The sequence below is a fragment of the Somniosus microcephalus genome, chromosome 12 (assembly GCF_052327205.1).
Source record: "Somniosus microcephalus isolate GS21.2 chromosome 12, FLI_Smic_1.0, whole genome shotgun sequence".
NCBI classification, from domain to species: Eukaryota; Metazoa; Chordata; class Chondrichthyes; order Squaliformes; family Somniosidae; genus Somniosus; species Somniosus microcephalus.
Window position 1 is genome coordinate 45,699,606 of NC_140998.1, and position 13,370 is coordinate 45,712,975.

At 40.2% G+C, this 13,370-nt stretch overlaps 1 protein-coding gene across 3 annotated transcripts; it reads left to right on the top strand.

Moving 5' to 3' along the window:
• Window positions 1-337: 337 nt before the first annotated feature.
• On the top strand, window positions 338-13,050 carry serpina10b (serpin peptidase inhibitor, clade A (alpha-1 antiproteinase, antitrypsin), member 10b). Of its 3 annotated transcripts, none has more exons than XM_086002762.1 (5): window positions 338-567; window positions 4,485-5,223; window positions 6,782-7,052; window positions 10,681-10,828; window positions 10,963-13,050. In XM_086002762.1, the coding sequence occupies exons 2-5, from the start codon at window positions 4,515-4,517 to the stop codon at window positions 11,152-11,154; spliced, it is 1,320 nt and encodes a 439-aa protein (XP_085858888.1). In that variant the 5' UTR covers window positions 338-567; window positions 4,485-4,514; the 3' UTR covers window positions 11,155-13,050. The 3 variants fall into 3 exon arrangements, with proteins under 3 accessions (XP_085858888.1, XP_085858890.1, XP_085858889.1); XM_086002764.1 differs by lacking the exon at window positions 338-567 and adding an exon at window positions 1,139-1,227; XM_086002763.1 differs by lacking the exon at window positions 338-567 and adding an exon at window positions 1,144-1,234.
• Window positions 13,051-13,370: the final 320 nt, after the last annotated feature.

Sequence of the window (13,370 nt, forward strand, 5' to 3'; positions counted from 1 at the left end):
ATTTCTTTTATAATTTCACCCCTGCACTTTCTATACTCCTTTAGGCTTTCTGTAGTAATGATCTCTCGGTATATGACAAAAGCTTCCCTTTTAACATAAATATAAGAACATAAGACATCAAAGTAGGAGTGGGTCATTTGGCCCCTCGAGCCTGCTCCGCCATTCAATAAGATCATGGCTGATTTGACCTTGGCCTCAACTCCACTTCCCTGCCCGCTCCCCATAACCCTTGACTCCCTTTGTCAGAACATCGTCCGGATACTGACAGATCATTTGCCACATTTCCTGTCTGCTGTACAGATTGGGTCAGATTCCAGTTAATCTATTTTTGGTGGTATTGGTTGATGGAGAATGAAGGTGAGGACACTGGGGGAAACACTCTACCCTTTTCAAACAGTTTTATGGGACCGTTAATGTTCACCAGATGAGGCTTCAGTGTAACACTGAATCTGAAGGACGACATCTCCAACAATACAGCACTCTCTCAGTGTTGCTCCTGAGTGTCTGCCCAGGTTATGTGCTGGAATCCTGGAGTGGAGCTCAAGTCAACAACTTTCCACTCCAGAGGTGAGTACGGTCAACTGAATCAGGCTGACAGTTGTATTTTCAGCATTTTCAGTTTTTATTTCAGATTGTCGGTATTTGCAGTTTTCTACCTGTACAGCAACAATAACAACTTGCATTTATATAGCATAACTGTGATGTAGAAAAAGATCCAAGGTGCTTCACTGAGGTGTAATCAGACAGAGAAGGAGATATTCGGAGGGGTGACCAAAAGCTTAGTCAAAAAGGTGGGTTTTAAGGTGGGCCGTAAAGGAGGAGAGGCAAAGGATTTTAGGGAGGGAATTCTAGAGCGTGGGAACTAGATGGCGGAAGGGACAGTTGCTTCCTGGCTTCCAAGGTGGAGCGGGAGTAGGGGAAGAGTTGTGCCCAGCACCTCTTCAATTTGCCCCATCACCTGCAACATCTTCATCATGCTTTTAGAGCAAGAGAAAAGTAAAGCTGAAAATATTTCAGAGCTCGTGTTTTTGTTTAAGATTGAAGGACCAGATTATGTCTTCACATTGGGTAATATGTACTTATTGTTAATAGTTAACGAGCAAAAAGTGGTGTGACTTGTTTACTCGATTGGCTTTTCTCCACCACTAAGTATCCATCAGAACTATGTTGCAAGGCATGTAGCAGTGAAAAAATACTGTTGCTTTCACTGCAAGCAAGAAGAGAAATGTGAGTGGTAAGATTTTATACAGCCATAGTTTTAACTGTTGCATCTCTTTTCCATTTGTTTATCAATTTATAATTAGTTTGATAAAATTAAAATTAAACTCATAGCTTGTGATCTGTATAGGCAGTGCTGAGTTATAATCAGGACAAGCAATGTAGTGAAATATAAGCAAACTACAGAAAGCTATTGTCAAAGAGGTGGGTTTTAAGCTGGGCCATTGTCAATTCAAATAGGCTGTTATTTTCATATCTTCACACTCTTCCCTTGGAGAACAGTATGAAGTAGCGAAAGGAATCTCAGGCTGATTAACAGTCTGACAGGCCGCGATGTGAATGTTCCCTCCGTGATCGTAGCCATCTTTTTAATACCAGCTGATAGGTGGTTAGTCTTATATGGCAGGAGGGTTTTATGGGCTCCCACAACTCATTCAATGGAGTGGGGGGGGGGGGCACCCACACCCACTGGATGCGAGTATTTCACTGGATGACAACCCAGAATTCAGAGCCGGAGCTCCAGTCTCCACTCGCCGAGATTGTCTGGAGCGGGGTTCGAACCCTGCAACATCTGACTCAAAGGTGGAATGCTGCCACTAAGCCTTACTCCATTAGATAGATGATTTGCTAATTTGTTGGTTTGATGCAATGAGGCATGTTTGTTTTTCAGGTAGATTGGCTAACCATCAAATATTCATTTTTCACTAGTTTTAATTGATCTACATCTATCCACAAAAGACATATTACACATTTTCACATTTTGTCACAAGTACCGTGTATAACATATTTATGTGAAAATGTGTAGACTAATCACTTTCAGAAGAACATAGCACAAGGTGGTCCTTACACTTATCTTTTTGGACAGTTGAACAGGCTTCAATAGTAGGATTTTTTTTTATTTTTTTTTTAGTATTTGTTCATAATTGCTAAGACTCATAAATTATGGTTGATATCATCTTTAATTATTCTGTAGCCATGCAGAATAAAGGTGACAAATAAGTAACAAAATGGCAGGTTGCTGCATACAGGCTCAGCCTGCATGAGATAAAAATGGCAACAAAACATTATGGGGGAAAAATTGGGTCGCTTTGCGCCTCCTGTTAGCGCCCCAGGGGAGCGCTAACTGGGCGCAAAGCCCCCTAGCGTCTGGGCACAGTGTTGCTAACGCCTCCCACCAAATTCAGCGGCAGGTTAGCGGCGCCGGTAGCGCCCCACGGTGCTGTGCCTCCGGCGATGACATAATCGCCGTGCTCAGTGCCTGGCTCACGCCCCAGCCGCAAACTTCAGTTACGCCCCCTGACGTACCACCAGACGATATGTCCGACAGGGTCATGGTGGTGTTTTTGCAGCCGCGGCGGCGCAAATTAAAGGGTAGGTGCCGGGCGGACAATTTTTTTGGGCCGCCTGCCAGCAGCTGCTCCCTTTCGCTTCCTGATGCGGGGTGCCGGCCGCGATCGGTCAGCCCGGCTGTTTTCCCAGCACCCCACTCCAGTAGGGCACCGGTGAGCGCTGCACTAAGCCCCTCCCCTTTAATCAGGAGAGGGAGGCCTGTAATACTGCGGTGCTACGTGCCGACACATGTGGCGCTGTTGCACATAGCACCGTGATATTGAATGCTAGCGCCCCAGGAAGGAGGGGGAGGGGGGGGGGGGGGAGTACTTCCAGTAGCGTCCCGCCTTCTGCATGGGGCACCTCCACTCATTTACGGCACAGGGGCGCTAACTTTTTCAGGACACTGAAAGTAGCGCCCCGGCGAAGTTAGTGCCCCAAAGGAGGCACGATAAAATTATTCCCCCTACGGCTCTTCATTATAAAACTACTGGAACTTGGTCTCCTGAATCTTCTAAATATACGCTGTGTTACAGCAAATTTGTTCCAAACATGTACCTTGCGATAACAATAATGCTTGGCTCCCAGGGGCAATGATTTAATTAGGAAAGAGATTTTTCTGACTTCTGTCTCTGTGTAGGAGAATTTTTTTTTTTTTTTTTTAAAAGGTATATAGATTTTGGGAAACTAACAAAAGAAAGAAACCAGCCTAAAAAAGAGAATCAATTTGTAAACTTTCCACTTAAAAAAAAATCCTGCAAACAATTGTTAAATGTGGTTTTCCACACATCAATGTTGCAGTCTGGTAAGAAGGCAGAAGCAAAACCATACCATATTTACCATTTCATAATAAGCTTTGAATAAAACAAATTAAAATAAATAAACATGCTCCTTTCCCCTATTAGGCTAAACAATGAATCGGTTTTCACTCAGTTTCACCTGAGAATAAAAATCAATTTTTTTTTTTAACTCAGCCCTAAGATCTCATTCCCTAGTTATCAGATGAGCGTCAAAATCACTTCTTTCCCATCACCTGGACTGCTTACTTTCACCACTGCCACATTGCCTACTCCTGCTCCCATCACAACTCGGCTGCTGCTGAAACCCTTGTCCACACTTCTGTCACCTCTAGCCTTGATTATTCCAATGCTTTTCTTGCTGGCCATCCATCCTCCAATCTTCATAAACAACAACTTGTCCAAAATTCAGTCACCCATATCTCGTTTTACATTAAATCCCACTCGCCCTTTATCTCGATCCTAACTGATTTACATTAACCCCCTACTGCCCAATGCTTTAAAATCCTCGTCTTCAAATACCTCCAGTCTATACCCACCCTATCTCAGCTACCTTCTCCTACATTATATGCCCTCCTACAACCTTTGGTCTTCCAATGCTGGGCTTTCAAGCATCTGCCTGGCTCCTCCTTCTGGTGGCAGAGTTTTCAGCTGCCTTAATCCACCTCTGAACACCCTCCCAAAGCCCCGCCACCTTGAAAAATGTTCTCAAAGCCCATCTTTTGTACCAAGCTTCCAGTCACCTCTCAACTCTACCAACTTGGTTTGGTATCTGTTCTTTTATGTATTTTATTTATTTTTTCTCCCACTTGGGATATGTTTTACATTAAAAGTGCTATATCACTGCAATGTGAAACAATCAAATACTCACCCAATTGTTTTATGCAGAGTTGCATGGGGGTTATGAGGCTGGATAGCTTATAGGAGTTTCATGCATTAATTTGTTAATACATGAAAATACACAAAATCTTTATTAATAACACTTGTCTGAAAAAGGAGAATAGGCATGGAGTAAATATTTCAGTGAAAGGTTGCACTCTGGTGAATGCAGCTTACCAAGATCCTGCATTATTATGCTGATACAAGAATAATGCCGTATTAAACTAATATTCATCTACAATCTAGCAAATCGCTTTGCAGGTATTTCTAAGATCATCAAGACAAGAAAAAATGAAAATGGAAATTCTTATCCTTCTGATATGTGGTGGATTCACGATCACTACACTAGCACAGCAGCAGCACCGAGCCCAATTTGAATCTGAACAGAGAGAGCAGCAGCAGCCTCGGAATTTCAGTGCAGGTTCAGAACATGATGTTGAAGTCACACTTGCACCCTCGGAACAACCAGAATCAGTCCCTGATATGCAAACAATCCACAAGTTCACAGCAAAGAATAGTGAATTTGGTTTTAACCTCTACAGGAAAATAGCAAACCTACATGAAGATAATGTATTTTTTTCACCTATAACCGTCTCCACAACCTTCGCCATGATGTCCCTTGGTGCTAAACAAGCTACACATGCTGACATACTCCGAGGCCTCAACGTACAAGAGTTGGTCAATACCGACAACCAGTACCTGTTGCACATGTTGTTTCAGTGGCTTAACTGCATCATCACCAAGAACAAAGAGCTTCTTATCTCACAGGGAAGTTCTGTGTTTGTACAGGATGATCTTGATTTGAAACCAACATTCATCGATGATCTTTCTCGTTTTTATAACTCTTATATTACTCCAGTAAATTTTCAAGAGACAACCAATACCAAAGATATTATTAACCAATATATTTGCAATAGAACAGATGGAAAAATCAACAAGCTGTTAGACTCTGTGGATAGTGAAACCAAGCTTATGTTTACTAATTACATCTTATTCAAAGGTAAGATTTATTTTTCCCAAAGTTTTCGATTGAGTATATGAAATTATTTCAAAATATTAATAAAAGAAAGCAACCTCGCCATTCCTTTTTTGAATTGAGAAGCCTAGGTGAAAGGCAAGGCTCAAAGTGAAGATATCATTTAGGCTGCAAAGAATAGAAGGCAAAATAAATCAAGTGGTGGCAGCTAGGTGTCACAAAGCTTGGTTTTAAATGCCTGTAGGTGGTAGGAAGTAAGAGTGAGAGAAGTAAGGAGTTCCACAATTTCTGTTCTAAAAATTGTGGATTAGCTTCATGAGAATCAGTATGAAACTAGTGGCATCTCGTTAGCCAAATAGGAGCTAGAGCAGAAATGGAGCAGATTAAGCCCTATTAGTATGATTGTATTATAACTGTGTATGTCCCCAAATTAAACGTAGGAACAGGAGGTGGTCACTCTCCCCCTTGGGACTGTTCCGCCATTCAATGAGATCATGGCTGATCTGTACCTCAGCTCCATTTACACGTCTTTGATTGTTATATCTTGATACACTTACCTAAAAAAATCTGTCAATCTCAGTCTTGAAAATTTCAATTGACCCAGCATCCACAGCCTTTTGGGGAGATAATTCCACATTTCCAGTACCGTGTGTGTGAAAAAGTGCTTCCTGCTTTAACACTGGAATAGCCTGTCTCTAATTTTTAAGATTGTGCCCCTTTGTTCTGGATCCTCTCACCAGAGGAAATAGCTTCTCTGTATCTACTCTATCAAATCCCTTTATCATTATAAATGCCTCAATTAGATCACCCCTCAACCTTCTAAACTCAAGGGAATACAACCCAAGTTTATGCAACTTGTCCTCATAATTCAACTCTCTAAAACTGAGCATAATTTTGGTAAATCTGCACTGTACCCCTCTCCAAGGCCAATATATCCTTCCTGAGGTACGGTGCCCAGAACTGAACACAATACACCAGATGGGGTCTGACCAATGTTCTGTACAACTGAAGCATTATTTGCTCCCCTTTGTATTCCAGCCCCCTTGAAATGAAGGCCAACGTTCCATTCGTCTTTTTGATTACTTTTTCTACCTTGCACTAGCTTTTAGTGATTTGTGTACCTGGCCACCCAAATCCCTCTGCTCCTCCACTTTCTAGTCTTAAGTACTCATTTAACAAATCTGCCATGTCCTTATTATCCATTATAGTATCACCTGCGCCTGTCTTCAATGGGCCCACATTCCTCCTTAGCACTCTTACAGTTAGCTTTGTTTTTTTTAGTTTTTGTTCATACTCCCTTCTTGCATCTCTGGATTTCCATTTTTCCTTGCATTTGCATAAACCTTTTCTTTTAGCTTAATACTGTCTCTTAGAGCGTGAGGTGAGGGAAGAGAGGGGAAGGGGAGGTGAGAAAAAATTAACTAGTATGGAAGGAAAACTAAGAAAATTGAAACCCTTGCCACTTAACCTCCATAATGTTCACCTAACAATAGTCACACAATCAAAGTTACAGGTGTTTGTCTGTGATATGAGAAAAAATGAGTAATTATGGAATAATGGCAAATGCCTGTTTTTTCTTCAGGGAAATGGGTGGCTCCCTTTGATCCAAACTCTACTATAGATGGGACATTCTATGTAAACGCATACACCAGAGTCAAAGTTCCAATGATGTTCAAAGGTGATTCATTTTTCTTAACACATGACGAGACCCATTCTTGTATAATCCTGAAGCTTCCATACCAAGGAAGTGCAAGCATGTTGGTGGTGATACCAACGGATGGAGAGTATCCACTCCTGGAAGATGAGCTAGCAGCAGAATTGATTGACCAGTGGATCAAAGCCATGAGACCTAAGTACAATTTCCAGTTTTACAATTAAACAGTAATGGACATGCAAAAATGCTGTAGGTTGTAACTGAGAACAAGCAGCTTGAACGAGGGAGGAGTTCACAGACCTTTTTCAATAAACTGCTATCCTCAATTACAGCCCATTCCTCATTATTGTAATTAGATTTTCTTTTAAGTTTCTTTGATGTACGTGGAGTCAGGTGAAAATCTGAGGCAGCTTAATAAGCCCCAAAAAAGTGTAAGTTTTTAATCATTTAAATTTAGCTGTAATTACAATGGTATGTACCTACTTTGGATAAGGGTCGCCTCACAATCTTTAAGGTATAATAAAATTAGTGCATGAGCAAGGATATCTTACTACAGTTATACAGGGCCTTGGTGAGACCACACCTGGAGTAGTGTGTGCAGTTTTGGTCTCCTTACCTAAGAAAGGATATACTTGCCACAGAGGGAGTGCATCGAAGGTTCACCAGACTGATTCCTGGGATGGAGGACTGTCATATGAGGAGAGATTGGGTGAACTAGGCCTGTATTCACTAGCGTTTAGAAGAATGAGAGGGGATTTCATTGAAACATATAAAATTCTGACAGGGCCAGACAGACTGGATGCAGGGAGGATGTTTCCCTCGGCTGGGGGAGTTTAGAATGAAGGGTCACAGTCTCAGGATACAGGGTAGGACATTTAGGACCGAGATGAGAAGAAATGTTTTCACTCAGTGCTGAACCTGTGGAATTCTCTACCACAGAAGGCTGTGGAGGCCAAGTCACAGAATATATTTAAGAAGGAGATAGATAGATTTCTAGACACAAAAGGCATCAAGAGGTATGGGGAGAGAATGGGAATATGGTATTGAGATAGAGGATCAGCCATGATCATATTGAATGGTGGAGCAGGCTCGAAAGGCCTACTCCTGCTCCTATGTTTCTATAAGGATGAATCATTGACTTAGCTAATACCTTCATTGCATGTTTTTGTATGTGAAATTATAAAGTGCACATAACTTATTATCTATAAAGGAAAGTTGTTGGGTTCATTTTCATATGTAGATAAACCATGTTTTACTATATGTTCTGGGGAGGGGTTGGCAATGCTTGCAGGGCCACATTCATTGTCCATCTCTACCTGCCCACTGAAGCAAGCTACTCAGTTGGAAGAAAACAATCGCTATTAGTGATTATTTTCTAAACTGAGTAGCTTACTAGACCACTTGAGAGGGCATGAGGAGTCAACCACGCAGTGTGACTTTTGGCCAGAGGAGGTCGGTTTGGCAGGTTTCCTTCCCAGAAGGACTTTAGTGAAACACCGGCATTTTTACAATAATCCAACAGCTTTCATGGTCCTTTTTTTTTCTGGTACCAGATTTTATTGAATTCAATTTCAAAACTTACCATAGTAAGATTTGAACTCACGAGCACAGGGTTTCCGGTCCAATATCATAACCATTCTATGACAAAACACAAAATTGGAAACAACCATCTTATCCCTTACCCTATATCAAAATATTCATGCAGGGGTATTCGTTAGTCAGCATTACATAAAATGAACTTATTTCCACGCTGCTGGCAATGTACTAAGAAAGTGCTGCTTTAATTTAGTACACAATTTCTGGTTTTAGGAACATAGGAACAGGAGTAGGCCATTTAGCCGCTCGAGCCTGTTCTGCCCTTCAGTGAGATCATAGCTGATCAGCGACCTAACTCCATATACCCGTCTTTGCCCCATATCCCTTAATACCTTTGGTTAACAGAAATTTATCAATCTCAGATTTAAAATTAACAATTGACCCAGCATTAACTGCTGTTTGCAGAAGAGCGTTCCAAACTTCTACCACCGTGTGTAGAAATGTTTCCTAACTTCACTCCTGAAAGGTCTGGTTCTAATTTTTAGCCTGTGTCCCCTAGTCCTAGATTCCCCAACCAGACGAAGTAGTTTCTCTCCATCTACCCCATCAATTCCCCTTAATATCTTGAAAACTTCGATAAAATCACCCCTTAATCTTCTACATTCTAGGGAATACAACCCTAGTTTGTGTAATTTCTCCTCGTAATTTAACCCTTGGAGTCCAGGTATCATTCTAGTAAATCTACGCTGCACTCCCGCCAAGGTCAATATATCCTTCCTAAGGTGTGGTGCCCAGATTTTTAAAAAACAAATTTCTAATGATTACTCAGGATATGAATAAATCCTGGTTCAGATCAACTTATTTGAACACATGAATGCAACTTTTAACTGAGTAACATTAAAAATAAAATTATATACAAGCATTCAATTGTAAAAATAAAATCATCCAGGAAAATTTTTGTACTGTCATAGTTTGTTAATGAATTATCACTTAAGATAGTATGGTCATTCCACACTACTTCAATTTAAACTGCTCCAGTGATTATCCTGTCATCCTATTTAGATTCTCTATGTGTCAAACCCCATTCCCTGGATGAGGAGTGGAAAGACAATATGTTCACATATCTTTGCCAATGCTGCTTTGTGATCAGTTGATAGAAGTGATCCAGATTGCTTCATTTTCTTTCCTTCACTATGTAAGAATGCATCAGCTTCACTTGGCTCTCTCCCTGGACAGCTTGGCTGAAATCAGGAAGTTGACAGATGCTCAACTCAGACACCAACCTGCAACCTTCCGCTCTATGGCATAGCATGGTGGTTAACCAATATGCTGCATCACTGATTTTTTTTTTTTAAACCTAGTTTCATTCTAGAGTTTATTTTAAGAGAGATCCATCGAAGATTTTTATTGAATCCCTGTACACAATGACAAAATACCTTCCATTCACTCTCTGAGCACATCAGTAAGGTCAGAGTTCACACAGAATTCTCCTCACATAATGCTGATAGTGCGCCCAATTCCTGGCTTCAGAAGTTCTTCTCTGTTGAACCACCGTGACTTCTCCTTTTCCCAACTACCTATCATTAAAGAGGCAGCACGCTTTAATTGGTATAGCTGGTGGCAGAACCTCTAACATTGTAATTCTACTGCCATATCTGTTGAATAAGAATATATAAATTAGGGGAAAGGTACTTCCTGAAAAGCAGAGCAGCTCTGTTGCTGGGTTTGCAGTAGCTGGGCAGATTGGAGTCAGACCCCTGTTCTTTGTCAGTATGTGGTACAGTGATGGCCGAGTGCGCTGTATTTCATCTGTTACACTAGCTGACCAAAAGACAGTGTAGAGGATGGAGCTCAGGTGGGTACATGGAGCTGAGGTACAGATCAGCCATGATCTAATTGAATGGCAGAGCAGGCTCCCGGGGCTGAATGGCCTACTCCTGTTCCTTTGCCAAACTAGCTGGATTGGGAGTGCATTTTGTTAATTTAACAAACAAGCAGTTTTTTTTAAATATAAAAAATATATATACCACTCTTAAGGTTACTATAAAATAATTGTCACAAACCGATATAATTTAACCCCACTAGCCTAGGCTGGATACAACTGAGATTCCACACACAAAGACCTTGTTCTGAACCTCAACGATCTATTCTTCCCTCATGCGCCTTTTAGAAAATACTTGTGCTTGTTGTGTTATATATCATGAGATCTGAATAGTAATAAAATTGTAATCTTGCTTTTTCTTGGCTTTCCAATCTTTGTAAATCATAGTTTCTCTCTTTTATTGTCCTAGGAAAATAGAACTATATTTTCCAAAATTTAAATTGGAGCAGTCGTATAAGATGGAAAAGAAGCTAAGACAGTTGGGAATGATAACGCCCTTCACAAATGCTGCTGATTTTTCTGGAATCTCTTCAACCTACCAGCTGAAGATTTCCCAGGTAGGCTTGTTCCGAGAATGATCACAGAGTATGCTTGCTAGTTTTTCCTGTGTGCGATTGCTACACTTACTCTAATGCAGCATGAGAAGGAGGAAAGAGCAAATGATTAGTTGTGTTTTTGTTCATTTTACCAGGTTATTCACAAAGCTGTGATAGAGGTGGATGAGAGGGGAACAGAAGCTGCAGCAGTCACCGGTGCTTCAGCGATGCCTTATTCACTTCCATCGGTCATAAAAGTGGACCACCCTTTTCTCTTCATGATTTATGAAGAAATAACAAAAACTCTATTGTTTATAGGAAGGGTGAAAGATCCCACCAAGCTTTAGAGAATCTTCTGATGGAAGCAATGGTTTAAACTTTAATCTTTTCTGCTGATAATTAACTATACCCTAACTAGCATGCTCATTAGTTTTTAAATTGTCAATTATTAATTCAACATTGAAAAGTAATCAAGTGCATCTCAATTGTGCAACAGTATATTACACTTTAAAAAAAATATTGTCATGCAGGTGCAAGTGTTCCAGCAACATTTAATCTTCTGTGTTTACCCGCAGAGCAGAGCATCTCCCATTTCAGATGAGCTGAAAACCATTCTTGTAAAAATCTGCATTTGTAGTTTTGGATAAATCTAGATAGTTTTCTTTATGTTTAAAAGTAAATTACATCATTACCAATAGTTCCACTGGTTGTTCTTTAAACATCTGTTGAACAATTGCTGGTTTAAGGTGTTAGACTTGAGTAGACTCAGATGGCAGTATGAGAAATAAAATGTGAAAACAATTAGGAATCATAATAAAAAAGCTAAAATCAATGTCATCGTGCAAATTTATTTCAAGATTTACCAATCTTACTTACATATTGATACTAACTTTATATTTTGATGAAGATATGTGAATGAAGGAAAAGGAGTTTTAGGGATATGGGAACAGGATAGGTAAATGTGAGTAGAACTATTTGTTCACGTGGAGGGTGCTGGTTAGCAGGGACTGGTCAGGCTGCATAGCTTGTTTCTATGTTGTAACTTCTCTCCAATTCTATGTAAATAGTTTACAAGTATGAAAGGGTAGTTGCAAATCATGCATTACGAATAATAGCTCTTGAAAGGTTTGTAGCATTTTAGGCAATACTGTGATTGGCCTTTTTCAGCACAGATAACAGAATGGTCAAGTCCCAATTAATCTTCCAGATGTGGAAACTTTATTTCAATGCTATTAAATATTAAACAAATTTATATAAAGAAATCCTTTTCTCAAATTTTGCTTTCAATCTTGTGCCACATATTTTAGTTCCTTTACATTTATGCAGGATGTTAAAAATATATATTTTTAATTACTAGTCATTTTGTACTTTTGACTAATGGGCTGAACGTGACTTCAGTTTCTCAAAAGCTGTGCTTTATACTGAAAATACCAATCATAAAACATTCTCCTGGAAGTCAGGGAAATTCAGTCAGTATCAGGGAACTACTAGTTTTCAAGTGATTCCAAGGAACTCCTGAGCTTATCCTGGTCAATTTATACACTATAGCCGGTAATTAATTACTGTTGCTGTTAGCTGTACTGCCTGTACTATTGAAGGGTTATGCAACAGTAATTTTGGTGCAGTGTAACAGACAGTTCCTACCTGTTTTTCACAAAGTCTATTTATGTGCTGAAGACATGCATCAGGATAGTGTTAGAGGTTAAGACTGAGAAATAATAAGGGAAATAACTGTTCTCAAAAATAAATCATTTATATTAAGTTTCATTTTATATTTAATTCTAAGATTTAACTGCAGAGCTTAAGACTGCAAAAGCAACTAACAGTACAATGTCTGTACGGATGTTACTACAGCATTCTCACAGGCCAGCTGGCACATGTTTACATTTAGAATCGCTTTATCACCCCCAAACTGGAGACTCAATATTGTTGTTTTGATAGCATGGCTCCTTTTATGTCTTGCTGACCCTAAAACACCAATGTTTGTATGTACAACTCGAGACCATAAAATATCAGAATGGAGATTGAGAATGGGAGGAGGGTCATGGAATGGGTAATGTACTAACCTTTTAGCCAAGTTTAAAAGCAAGACAATTGTAATGTGAGGTTGGGAGATAAAGAAGGGAGACATTTGTAAGGTTGAGCTGTAATGTGTCTATCTTCCGTGGAAAAGCATTCTTTGTAACTTCAGGTCTTCGTCAGGAGTATGTGTAACATTTAATCTAATAAATCTGCAAGCATTTTTTGACTGTGTTTGAACATTATTAATATAGACACAGGCCTGCAGCGCTTTTGGGGTGAATTTTAACCCCCAAAAACCAGGTGGGCTCAGGCCGTGAGAGACGTTAAACCTTTAAAAATCTCAAACGTGACTCCAACACGCCTGGGTTTAACGGAGGCGGAACAAAGGGCAGGCAGCCAACCCGCTCCCAGGAGGCGGGTTGTCCATTTAAATACTATAATGAGCCAGGCAGCCTTAGATTTAACCTGGCAGCTGAATGGAGGCGAGGACAGCTTCAGCGAGAAAATAAGTGCCTTTACAGCACTACTTGTGAGCCATGAG

Excerpts from the sequence above, each read along its gene's own strand:
- serpina10b (XM_086002762.1), top strand. The coding sequence starts at position 4,515 with ATGAAAATGGAAATTCTTATCCTTCTGATATGTGGTGGATTCACGATC. Across the intron at positions 5,224-6,781 it reads TAATTACATCTTATTCAAAG|GGAAATGGGTGGCTCCCTTT; the intron begins GTAAGATTTATT and ends TTTTTTCTTCAG. Across the intron at positions 7,053-10,680 it reads ATCAAAGCCATGAGACCTAA|GAAAATAGAACTATATTTTC; the intron begins GTACAATTTCCA and ends TTATTGTCCTAG.